This window comes from Alternaria postmessia, assembly GCF_024291825.1.
Source record: "Alternaria postmessia strain BMP 2775 chromosome Unknown scaffold_207, whole genome shotgun sequence".
NCBI classification, from domain to species: Eukaryota; Fungi; Ascomycota; class Dothideomycetes; order Pleosporales; family Pleosporaceae; genus Alternaria; species Alternaria postmessia.
In genome coordinates this window covers 10,562-23,080 of record NW_026260280.1, presented here as the reverse complement: position 1 = coordinate 23,080, position 12,519 = coordinate 10,562, and the positions used below count along the sequence as shown (strand labels likewise).

Genomic DNA, 12,519 nt, shown 5'->3' with positions numbered 1-12,519 from the left:
AAAGCGAGGTTTTGAAGCTACAACAACACGTACAACGCTGGGATAGCAAGCAAGGCAGCAGCTACAAATCCGGCAACAGCGAGGTCGCTGGCAGCAGCAGCAATATACCCAGCAACAGCAGCTACCTGGGCGACAACGCTGGCTGAAATCTCTATCCTCAACACCACGATACAGCTTCTCGAGCGCCTACAGCAGCTTCAATTTACAACACAAGCTTAGTGGTTGCCTAATTAGGCAATTATACGATCCGTATGTGGTCCGAGCGACCGTAATACGGTTACGGTTCGTACTTAGAGCTTTTTTTGGACCTCCCGTACGTACAACACCAGAAATCGACCCGTACGTGCCCCAAGATAGCTTCAAACGTACCGTATTACGGTACGTTGGGAACGCTGGGGTCGTGAGCGAACACTCTTTGCAAGGGTTGCAGTTGGGTGGATGCAGTGTGAGTTGGGCTATGAGTGCTTCTGAACCAGAGGGTGCGTAAAGACGAGCACTGAAAGATTGGGTTGAGCTGGTCTGCAGATGGCTATAGCACGAAAGCATGCTATCTTCTCGACATACTTCATCACTTCATCGCCGTCAAAGTCGAGTGAATGTGTGCAGGAGATACAGAACAAAGACTTTATAGCGTCTCGAAAGCGCCATCTCACTATCCGTATACATGAAAGACGCCACTGCAGATGATTGGGCATGCGTGCGGTCATTTGCTGCTACAAACGTGCTCTGATCTGTTATTATACTATACTACATTAGCAAGAATTGCCGCTAGCGTCGTGGCGACGCGTGAAAGTCCACCAGTCTCCCAACTGGACACAAAAACTACTACTTCTCCGTGATTCCAAGATGCGTACCAGAAAGAAGCTCACCCTTGGCAGCTTCGACATAGCGATGGACTTCCTGGCGCGCTCCGCTACCCACGCTCTCCCGTACCGGTCCCGTTCTATGATCGGCAGCCAGGACTACTCTTTTCATTCTTGTCTTAAGCCTTCGTCATCAAACCAGAGTGTAAAACGCGTCTTAGCGAGACGGAGTGAAGCAGCGAAGCGAACTCGGATGGTGATATCTGTGCTGGGCACTCTGACATCCTATACCATTGTAAGAGTAAAAGCAACCGTGAGAGGGACTACCGCACGAACTGCATCTGTGGAAGCGTTTACATTCATCTCTTCTGAAACGACAAGAGTGCTTCGAGTAGTTCCAAAACCAACAGTCTGAACCTCTTTTCTCAGAGAATTTCCTGTGCTTTGTGGGATACATGGGTCGCCTGTCGCCGAGGCCATGACGAATCCTCCTAGGAGAGGCATGGATTGGTAGAGGCTTATGAGGAGCTTTCGGTGATGGATATGGTAAGCTCGATCGGTACATTCCATATGGTGGATGCAGGCTCTGAAAATCCGGTCGGTTGGAGACAGGACGACTGACGTGCGAGTGAGTGCGCAGTTCTGGTTGTAAATTGATGTGCGGAGCGACGTGACGTGTGCCTGGAAGTGCCAATTGTTCTTCATATGAGACTCGTCTGAGATACCATGTATGGTCCTCACTGGACCAAGGTCTTCTGCTCCGGTCTTCCTTCAGATCTTGGGCGATGGACGAAGTACCAGCAAACGGAGTCAATCGCTGCTGCTGTGTGAAGTCGTAGGAGGGGTAAGAAAGTGTCCGGCCAAAATTATCTGTGGTTGTCTTTGGCCGACCGTGGGGAGGACGGTTGTGTATTTCCAGCCGTGTGTCGAGTGAGGACGCAATGGAAGCATTCAGAGGCGGCGGTGGATACGATATCTCGGCGTTGAGTGGACTCTGCCTTGATTGATTGTGTAAAGGTGGCGCTGGAAGGTACCGTGGTAATTCGTCTTTGTTTCCCTGCGGAGAGGCTGGCCACGGTAGGTACGAGCCAGTACGTGGAAAGTATCTTTGCTCTGGAGCTCGATGAATCCCTGGTATAGTTTGCATCATATTGGCAGTTTTGGGAAGGACACGCAAAGAGTCAACAAACCGATGTCCCGTATGATAATAGCAAGTCTTTGGCTGTATGAGACAAGGTTGGTGTCTCGTGGCTGACAGATGCTCTTATTTATCTCTTCAAGCCAAATTTGAGATTTGGCATTCTGCTCTATACCCTTACGGCATTCAGCAGGTACCACCTCCTTGTGGAGGCGACGCATAGACTCAAATGTTCTGAGCCAATCGAGCGGCAATACGATCCCACCTTTCAATACCACCCGGTCAGAAGCCCGCCCGTGAGATTAGAAGGGGTTTTGGACCAAAGTGCGTCACAGGCAGGGGGCCAAGTCCCCGAGCACCTGCATTCAGGATCTACTCCGGCAACATTGGGCCAAGACTCCACTTACAAGCTGCTGGCCGTGCAAGCCACAAGAATGCTAGCAGTGTCGGGAGATTTAGAGATTCAGACAAACCTGCTGCAACCCGTGCCGATCGCGATGTGTTGATGTACACGTGGACGGCAAATCATGAACCTCTGGTGAAGCTACTCTCTGGGTAACCCCGATCCCGCAGGAAATTGACATGGCGCGGTTGAGCGACGTTTTAGTCTACGGCCGCGCATAATGTGTGCGTCCTGGAACAGATCAGCACTTCCACACTGCACAGAAGCCGTTCAAGCGAAGCTTGTAAAGGCACAGATCAGCAAGTGGCTGAACGTGGAACGAGCTTGACCGTGCTTGATGCTCGTCATCACGCCAAGGTCAATAATGCAGAGCAGTGGCGTCCACCCTCGCTCATATCTGACCACGGCCAGGATATCACAGCTAAGAAGAGAACCTGAAGCCACATGACACAATCTTGGTGGGGCCCAGAAAAAACGGGAGAGCGGGGAGGCCAACAAGCAGCTTGTGCTGGAGGATGTCTTCAAATGGCAAAGTATTGGATGTCAGAAAATACAGGCGCACGTGAACTCGTCCCCCTTGTATGATTGGCACCAGCTATCTTTCAGTTAAGAAATGTGCGGGAAAGAGTGCGGTGCGCCATCGAGCACCGCCATCCCACCGCCATAGTCAACTCGGCTTGCGACCCGGTGCGAGACGTATGATGGCAGGTTGCTTCCACATAGCTGTATAGCTTACCCCCGGAAATCGAGAATATGCGACTGCACCTCGGAGGCCAGGGGGTGAGCGTAGACGGTATGCAAGCATTCTTCCAAGCACAGCCGTCTTTACCACAAACAAAACGTGACTCTGTACTTCCGTCTCTGCCTCACTGCACCTACATCAAAAAGCAGGTTCACCTTGTCGAGTGCCGCTGAGATCATGCTACACCCAGCGACGGCCTCGCAGCACCCTTGGCTGCTACCGTGCCAAGGGTTCTGGTTGGTGATGGTTGTCGTAATGGCTGATGGCTGGTCTACTACATGCTTAGCAATCATCCCTTCAGTAGTAAAGCTCTGCCGCCAGCCAGCGTTGACTGCATGCGAGCGTCGCGACGGCAGCAGTTGATGTGTGTCAAAAGGAAGCCTCGGTGTGGGCTGTCCCACGATACCCGCTAAAGGCCGTGGCTAGTTCGCTTCGAGGCATTACGCACCCGATGCACTTTCCATAGCTGATCCCCACCAGATAACAGTTCGAGCCAATCACGCGCGTCCGTCTACCTGCCAGCAGTATGCAAGGGTCGCTAAAAGTGTCCGTGCTCCCAATGCTCATCCATCGAATGTGTGCGCCAAACTGCATCATGCCTATTCCTAGGATCGAGAATCTAGATGTACTCAAACAGGGGTATCTCCGCAATGCACCGCACCCTCCCGCACGGAGAGATGATGACTAGTCCACGCCTCCAGCATCCACATTTGGCGTGTCTAGCTATGAAGGCTGCCGGATCCCTTACCTCAAATTGCTGCAAGGCACTTTCACAATATATAGTCGGCCCTGTTCCCATATCGATGTCGGCATAGATCTCAAAGGCCGGGCCCCATGGAGCATAGCCGCCACCTTCAGTCGCGGGCGGTCAACCACGAGCATTGTCCCAACGACAGCACATCACATGGAAATGGCCACACTCCTCGTCCTGGAGCACGTCCTGAGGGCCTGCCATATTGTTTCCAGCCACCACCATCTGCCCAGCGGCACGCGCCTCTTGCTCCTTTTACCGTGCAGATCCTGGACTACGGCACTGCACCGCAGGCTCAGGCAAAGCAGGAGCGCGTCACCCAGGCCTGTAGCCAATGTCGTTTGCGAAAACAGAAATGCAGCGACATTCGGCCGTGCCAATCCTGCCAAGAGAACAACTTGTGCTGCGAAGACGCGGACGTTCCGCCACCGAAGTGCGTTGCCCGTTTGCTCCCTCTGGCTCATTACTGACCCCCCATAGGCAAGATAGAATGATGACGCAACTTCAAAAAAGTGTCAAAGGCGTATCTGACCGTCTGTCGCAACTTGTGGACCAGTTCGGCGAATGGAAAGCACGTGTTGATAGTAGGCTTCCACCATCGCGGAATCACGAGATAATGTCGCCTTTGGGGGTGCAAGCATCGGTTTCTATCAAGCAAGAACTTCAGTATGTGCCCCCTTCTCGACAGTAAACAACCCCTGCTGAGAGTGTGAGGCCCGGACGCAGCCATGTCACCGAGGAAAGCCCCACGGAGCGAATGGGTCTGCCGGGTAATCACACTACACCGGCGCACATGTTGCTGGACGAGTGGCTGCAAATGAGTATCTTCTGTGTAGGTGTCCCGTACCTCAGAAGCCTGGTAGACAAAGGCCTTGGAGTCTCCGACTACCCGATGCAGCTTGAGCAAGACCGCGGACTACTGCGCATCTGGGGTATCGGGGAGGGCCGAGACTCGGATGACGGGGCTCAAGGCCCTGGAAGCCCAGAGAGCAGTACCGATTCGGAAGCGCCTTCACCAGCACCCGTCAGAGAAGGCCTTTGGGGCTATCCATCTTCCGAGGTCCTAGCTGGAACGAGAGTACCGGGTAGCACCCCTCGAGAATACTTCCTGCCTAAGCCGCGGCAGGAGAACGGGCTTGGCGCAGATGGTCGACCCGACTTTCGACGCCATGTCATGTTCGACCTACTCCGGTCGTACATGGAGATCATGCACATTTTCCATCCTTTCATGAACGAGAACGGACTAAGACGTATGTTCAATGACTTCAGTGATCAGTACAGTCCTGATGCGACGCCTTTGAACGCCCACTCGCCTGCTCTTGTTCACGGAGTGAAGCGAAAGCGGTCGGAGAGTAACCTTGAAGGACTCCCTTCGCGTCGGGGTGAGATTGAACGATCATTGTGCAACGCGATTATACTGCTCGTTCTTGCTTTGGGCAAAGTGTGCTCGTATAAAGACCCTTTGCCTGCGCCACAGGATGACCCACATCCTCACGTCCGAAGCGAACGGGGTTACATTCGAGATTCTCCCCCTCCCAAAGGTAGTTTCAGCAATTTCAACAGCAACATCTCTGACGAGAACTGTCCGAAGAACATTGACCTGCTACCTGGGTTGGCTTACTATGCCTACGCCACCGATATCCTTGGAAACCAACAGGGCGGTAACACTGTTGCGCATGCGCAGGCTATGCTGCTGGCTGCGCTGTTCTTCAGTCAGTATGCACGAGTACTGGAGAGTTGGAGCTGGATTAGTAACGCTTGCCGGGTTGTCCTGGTCCTCATCAAAGCCGACTACACTAAACTGCTCCGTGTGAACAGCGAAAGAAGACCTACCTGGAGCTCTGAGGAGCGCTACCGAATCAACAGCATCCTTTATGTCTACTGGACGGCTCTGCAGCTGGAGTCCGATCTTCTAGCAGAGATGAGCACTCTGCCGCCTTCCGGCATCTCTCGATATCAGAGCGAGATCATGTATCCCGAAGGCGTCAACGAGAACCGGTCTCAGGACGAGGTCAGTAATCCCGTTCGGCAGAATGACGGAGTCAGCGCCGGCTTCAGAGAAGGTTTGATCATGAAGCTGTATTCTTCGCAGAGCTTCCTACGCGTTGTCCTTAACGCAGCACACGACGCCTTGTACAGTCCCGGTCGCTGCATAGACTTTGGTCCTACTAGCTTCAACGAAGTTGCTAACCACGCACGTACCCACATGGAGACACTCGAGGGCTGGAGGAAACTGCTTACACCGGAACTGGTGTGGTCGGACGACGACTACCCCTCGACTGATCTCAACATCGCTCGTGTACGCGCCAAATACTATGGCGGTCTATACATGATGCTGCGACCCTACCTCAGAATTGCGATCCACACACTCAATTTCTCACCTCCGCCTTCTAGCACGACTGGCGTTACGCAGCACAGTTTGCCGTCGCGCTATGGAAGTGCAGCTCCAAACAGAAATGTGCAGATGGTTGACCTGAACGAAGACCAGCGCAAGGTCATCGGGATCGTGTGCCGATGTATCGACGCCGCTATCCGGAGTACCATCGCATTTGATCGTGTAGGCGAAGAGCCTGGTAGCCAATACCAATACTTCCAGCTTGCGCGCAGGAAGAGGCTGATCGTGACTAACATTTTCGGTACACTGCACGCGTCAGTCTATGCTACCTAGATCCAAACTTGACACCGCCCGCTGACACTCAAGGTAGACAATTCGGCAACATGCTCGTCCTCGCCTCAGTATACAAGTCCAAACTATACCCCCTCCTTCCCAGCGACACATGGCTCACGAGAGCCAACCTGGCCGCCCTTTTCAAACGTACCATCGCGGTCATCAGCGAGGAAGCGCAAAACTCGCCGATTCTACGTATGGATCTCGAAATTCTCAGGAGCATCCAGAAACAACAGGGGCTCGAATAAGGCGATTGTCATTGGCGTGGAGTCTCCCACCGAAAGTGGTAGTACCCCCGCTCTAGCACGTGCTCTGAGATGCCCATCCACCAACCATCTCATGGCATGGCACGTTGCGATATGCCCTGGGCCGTATAGACTATGCATGACACAATAAACGATATACGTTGATGCTCTTGTTCCGTGGCACTGTAGTTGTTCGCGTGTCGTTGCTTTTACGTCTTTCGTCTTGGTGGAAGCAAGCGCAGTGTTCCACTTGCCAGTCACATCCCATCACAGGAGAAGGGTGCCGTCTGCGTCGCTAAGCTGCGATCCACCGCCTCTAACAGGAAGGTCACGGCAATAGGTAAAATACAGAATACTAATTACTACACAAACACAGAACGGAAACTAGAGACAGCATGATCTCTGAGACACGATTGCTACTGTGCACAAGGTGTGTCTATATGCGGTACTAGCAGCGCTGACTACCACACACCAGCTACCCGCGCCAACATGGTTGACAGCGTCGGATGGTACCCATGAGTTGTTTACTACCAGCGCCTACCAGTCGGTGCTTGGCCCCTGTCAAAGCCGCAAGAATAAGATGATTTCGTTTTGAGTACGCATGACTAGCGAGAAAGGAGATGTTCTGGATGTGGGTTAGCTTTCGAAGGTTCCCACTACGCACGTGTGTAACTATCAACTCTAGCCGTCAAAGACTATCTCTCTCTCGTAGAAGGTGTTCGACATGATTGTAGTACCAAAGATCCCTCCCTTCTATCCGCTGCAACAGAGCAGGACCAAGTCTGCTAAGCTGCTGGAGAAGCAAGAACTCGAGATTCGATGGCGGCCATTGACATGGCTAGGTTGACGAGTGCGAGAAGCAGCCGCTTGTTACCATCCAGACCGATGGTATTCGTAGGCGTTGTCATCAAAGAACTGGTTGTATGGGCTGTAGGGCGTGCTATCGTCTAGGAAAGTGGTGGTTCTGACGTGGGCTTGTTGCCCGCTGGTTCTGTCTCAAGCTCCCAGCCAACTCACTGGTAAGCATGCTGCGTCTAGCTGTCTTGGGGGACATGGTGATGGGTGGACGTCGGAGGTGGCCATGGCGATGGGCTTTGGGCGAGAAGCTTGCTCACGCATCATCAAGCTAATGTCTTCGTGAGGAGAACTGTTGGCAGAAAGGCCGTTGGGAGTAAGGGTGTACGGTTCTCCAGTGGTAGTTGATAACTGCGACGTGGCATCCTGCAGAGCCGATGCATGGTCATCCTGATGGAGGGCAGTTGTGATAAGAGAGCGGCGTGAGGCAAGACTGGTCTGTGATTCGACACGCGAGAACTGGGAGAGGGGCTCAGGAACAGTGAGCAGACCGCTCTCCTCGTTGTCGTCATCGTCTTCCCACGCCTCATCAGAGTCTTCTTTCTTGATGGCGCTCTCGTCGATGCCGCTCTCTTTGTTGTCGCTCCCAGTGGCAGCCTTGCTTCTGTCGAGGACGCCGTAGAAAGTGTGTGTGCTAACTTCGCCGAGAGTGAACACGGGCTGTGTCTTCTTGCTGGCGCCGGCGTTGGCGGAGAGAGGCTTGGTGACGCGGATAGAGGTCTTCTTGAAGATGGGAGCGAGGTTCAAACCAGTGCTGCGCCGTACTGATGTGGAGATGTGGCCGGGTTCGAAACCACGGATGACGGCATGCCCACTCAATTCAGTAGATGCAATGGCTTTGGACCCAGCTGCAGAGCTTGCGACGAAGCAGCGTACTGAAGCGGCTTCTGTAGAGGAAGTTCTGGGCGTCTGCTCGACCGCAGACTGGGCGTTCTGTGCTGGAAGGGGCGGCAGCAGCTCAATGAGTCCCTTCTTTCGTATCGGTTGGATGGCATTCTCGAGATGAAGAGATGTTGTGTGCTTGCCGCGGGCGTGACTGGTAGCAGAGTTGTCGCGGCGCAGGCTGGGACAATCGGCCGAGAGACCAGTCCGGGAAATCGCGGTGGTAGCAGCTTCCGGATCAGAGTCGTCAGAGATAACGCTGGCAGCTCGGGCGCATCTATGGCGCTAGCCGACAGTTGTCTCTGCTCGGCCAACCAGGGGGTAGCCATGGGGTCTGGCTGGCCGCAGAGGGTCTCGCGGAAGCACAGCCGCCACGCCATGTTCCCGTAGCGTTTTCCATCTTGTAAGGCGAGAGAGCATTGTGCGAAGAGCCTTAGATGGAGTTGGTGACCGTGGTGTAGTCTTGCAGTTCTGACGCTGTAGTATAAGATAGATAGTGTGCATAGCAGAGCCACAGCTCCTGCTTGCCACTTACCACTCTAGAAGCCTGGATGATTCTGCCTGCTGCGTGCTCTGGTCGTATGTATTGAGCTACACTCAACCCATGCTATGATATGTTTCGCGCGGAGAGGCATTTTGGACGTTGTGCTCGGTTGGCTGTGAGGTTCGTGTAGGTGACTGTGATGCTGAGAGTCCACTGTTGAACACCAGCCAGGCGAGGAGATAGAGCAGATACTACAAACGGCAGGAGATTCTATAAGATACTCCGAAGACTATCTGTAGATTCACACAAGGTTGGCCATTCTCAGACTAGCTCTGAGAGGAGGGTCATATAGCAAACATAGTCTTGCTGAACGTGCTAGAGCTCGAGTCTTGATGACGATATACCGAGGAATAAACGCGGGATACATAGGAAAAGGACTGTATGCACAGAGGATACTTCCAGAAAAAGCGAAAGCCACGCGAATCGACACGCAAGGCGCACTTTTGGCGCCCACCTCTCCCTGGGCCCCCTGGTCCTCGGCTCTCGCAACCCGAGCCCTTGAACAAAGCATCTGGCTGGAGGAGTCGCACCCAGCATCGGTGAGAGTCTCAAAAAAACGTTCGAACCTCCCACTGTGCACGATCACTGAGTAGTGAGTCGTGTCTAGCGTGACGAGAGAAACCTGACAAGTACACTCTTGTTGTGGTCTTCACGACGGGATAGCAGCGAGAGAAGGATGTCCCAGACAGTCGTCCCCACTGTCTCCCGCCCTCCATCGTGTGCCATTGATGTGTCTTGGATGAAATGCTTACCCCCTGTATGGTTCGTCGTTGGGTAGACCTTGCAGGTGGCGTACAGCCGAGTGGGGTGGGTGCAGTAGCTCCAAACGCAGAGCAATTGGCGTGTGATCGAGGGAGCGGTCAGGCGAGATGCGAGATGGAATACAGAACCGATGTTACGGCATTAATCCCCCTGGCTGTTGGTCACAATCTACACGCTCGGTCGCTAGAGGATGCCTCCTGTTTGGCTACTTGTCGTCTCCACTATAGTGCCAGTGCAACTTCCTCGCACCAGCCGTTCGTGCGAGCTATACTAGTCAGCAAGTGGCTGTCACTCACTAGCACTACTCTGCGAGGAAGCGCAAGTCACTGCTCAATGCATCGTCTGTCATGGCAGCGTCGCCCAAAGCGGCGAGCCCCAGACGGCTGTCTTTCTGGGAAGACTACCGAGATTGAGTAGTGACAATAGTACAATGCATGGGAGCGTCACGATGTCGTAGCCGCAAGAGTGGAGGGTCATCATGCACCGTGCATTGTCCTAGCAGCTCGGCGTTGTGTGACTCGTGCGCGCAGGCGCCTACAAGCCAGCAGCGCGTCTGAGCAAACGAGAGAGATTCGAGCGGGTTGCCCGCCAACCGAGCGGCGGCACGGTCTGGCATGTGGAAGCGTGGGAACATGTACGGGAAGCTTTTAAGCCGATGCCAGTGCTCATTTGCCATTGTATATCATCTTCTGACAAGAAAGCTCACCTAGCTGTCCAGCAGAAGCCGTCGTCTGCACCAGCCACCGTTCTGTTCTGCCTCTGAGAGCTTTCAACCTTAGCGTCGATCCGAGATCTAGTAGCTTGCATCACCTCACGGGCTGGCGTGAACCCAGCCCCTCACCTTCGTCCTGGATATCAACCTCCTGATCGAGCCTCGGGCTCGGGGTCCAAAGGCGCCTGCTAGCAGGAAGAGCTTCATATCCTATGCATCCGGCTCGACAGGAGCGACAAGAAAAGACCCGCCCACATCTCCATCATGCACATGGTCTCCCTCGCAAGGGGCGTCACCCACCTCCACTCCTGGAGCACCAGCATACCCAGGTCCTCAGCATTATGCGCCAAAAACCGCTTACACGCAGGAACCGACATCAGCTCTCCAAGAACTTGCGCCCATGCTAGGAGGACCTGTTCTGCCCGCCACATCAGAACTTCGCCAACACGCTGAGTCTGTCTCACTCCCGCACATTCGTTCACTCTGGCCCGGCCCATATGAACTCTCACCGCCGCTTCGCACGCAGAGCAATAATCACTTCGCCCCTGCAACACTAAAACGAAAAGCTTCCCAGACTCCGCTGCCTGACGAGCATGCAGCCAAGAAACAGTCGAAATGGACACCGGAAGAGGACAATCTGATCATCCAACTGCGGGGTCAAGGAATTAAGTGGGACGACATTGCGAAAGATCTGCCGGGAAGAAGCTCCATCTCCTGCCGACTGCGGTACCAGAACTACCTCGAGAAGCGAGCCATCTGGGACGAGGAGAAGAAGAACAGATTCGCAAAATGCTACGAGCGGTACGTACTACTCGACCGCTCCAGATGCCCAGACTGCTCCGTTTTGATCACCCGTTCCTCTGTTTTGATCCCACATCTTTAGCTTCGACTGCACTCTAGCACCATCTGCCATTTTCGCATGTGACACGTCTCTGCGCGTATTCGCACGAACAACACTGACCTTTGCGCTAGCCTCAAGGAACAAATGTGGAAGCAAGTAGCTACACAGATGAACATTCCCTGGCGGTCCGCTGAGTGGATGCACTGGCAGCTGGGAGAGCAGGAGATGGGCGCGCGCGCAAAGGCACCAGTACTCCAGCCTCACCCATCTACTAACAGTACAGGCATGAGCTCGTCAGCCCAAGCGCCCGTTGTACCTGCCTCTACCCCGTATGGCTTTACGCCTTTCAACTCCCCTCAATCGACGCCGCAGCTGTGCCAGGTGCCTCCGCCAACGTCTCAAGGACTCCCGGCGCATGGTCCCCGGCGGAATGATAGTGGCTCCAGCGCGGGCGGACGAACAAGCCTCAGAAGTCTGGACCCTCGATCTTTTTCAAGCGTTACTCCTCCAAAAATCGAGCTACAGTTTGATGAAGACTTCGGTGGGATAGCACCAGTGCCGGAGATGCAATCGGTCATCAAGCGAGAGATGGAGAACCCCAACTATACGGAGACTTACCATGTGAGAGAACAAAAAGACAAGGCTGCAGTTTTTCCGCAATTGGAACACGAGACAGGGTGTCGAGGTGCGAGGAGTCTCGACGGGATATCGCAGCGCAGCGCAACCGGAAGCAGCAAGAGCATCAAACGCGAGCCAGAGGAAACCGGACGAAAAGCCGCAGTACCTTCCGCGACCCAGATGTGCGAGTTTACTGTCCGGGGTGGTACAAAGTTGGAACCGGACTCGTGAACGCATAGCAGTATGCGATGGACAAACGTAGTGACCCTGCATGTACCGCGAGACTAGAACCGGCTAGGGTGACATTAATGGGCTCTATCGTGTCCTGACTGCATCCTTTTTGTTCTAATAGGATGTCGGGCGATCTATGCGAATGAGCTGGGTACCATCTTGCGGGGTGCGAGCTAGTAGCGCCTTCGTTGGTGATAATGTGCTGCACGCCTGCAGGTACATACGAGTGGAGACGATCGCTGCAGCCCGCCTCCACGAGCTTATAACACGTCCGTCCGCTCCTTGAACGGCTGCGACCTCTGGTACCTTTACTTCGGCTGCCTC

At 54.0% G+C, this 12,519-nt stretch overlaps 3 protein-coding genes across 3 annotated transcripts; 2 read left to right on the top strand and 1 right to left on the bottom strand.

The window, feature by feature from the left end:
• Positions 1-4,551: 4,551 nt before the first annotated feature.
• On the top strand, positions 4,552-6,753 carry J4E82_011467 (uncharacterized protein; the record flags this gene model as incomplete). Its single annotated transcript, XM_051737673.1, has 2 exons — positions 4,552-6,486; positions 6,543-6,753. Coding segments are annotated over 2 exons (2,146 nt in total), but the record flags the coding sequence as incomplete, so codon positions are not given.
• A 993-nt stretch (positions 6,754-7,746) lies between these two features.
• J4E82_011466 (uncharacterized protein) lies at positions 7,747-8,867 on the bottom strand (the record flags this gene model as incomplete). Its single annotated transcript, XM_051737672.1, has 2 exons — positions 7,747-8,746; positions 8,803-8,867. The coding sequence occupies 2 exons, from the start codon at positions 8,865-8,867 to the stop codon at positions 7,747-7,749; spliced, it is 1,065 nt and encodes a 354-aa protein (XP_051582570.1).
• Positions 8,868-10,769: 1,902 nt separating this feature from the next.
• J4E82_011465 (uncharacterized protein) lies at positions 10,770-12,195 on the top strand (the record flags this gene model as incomplete). The annotated part of the gene is made up of 3 exons (XM_051737671.1): positions 10,770-10,796; positions 10,873-11,306; positions 11,478-12,195. 3 exons carry the CDS (start codon positions 10,770-10,772, stop codon positions 12,193-12,195), a joined length of 1,179 nt encoding a protein of 392 aa, XP_051582569.1.
• Between the last annotated feature and the right edge of the window lie 324 nt (positions 12,196-12,519).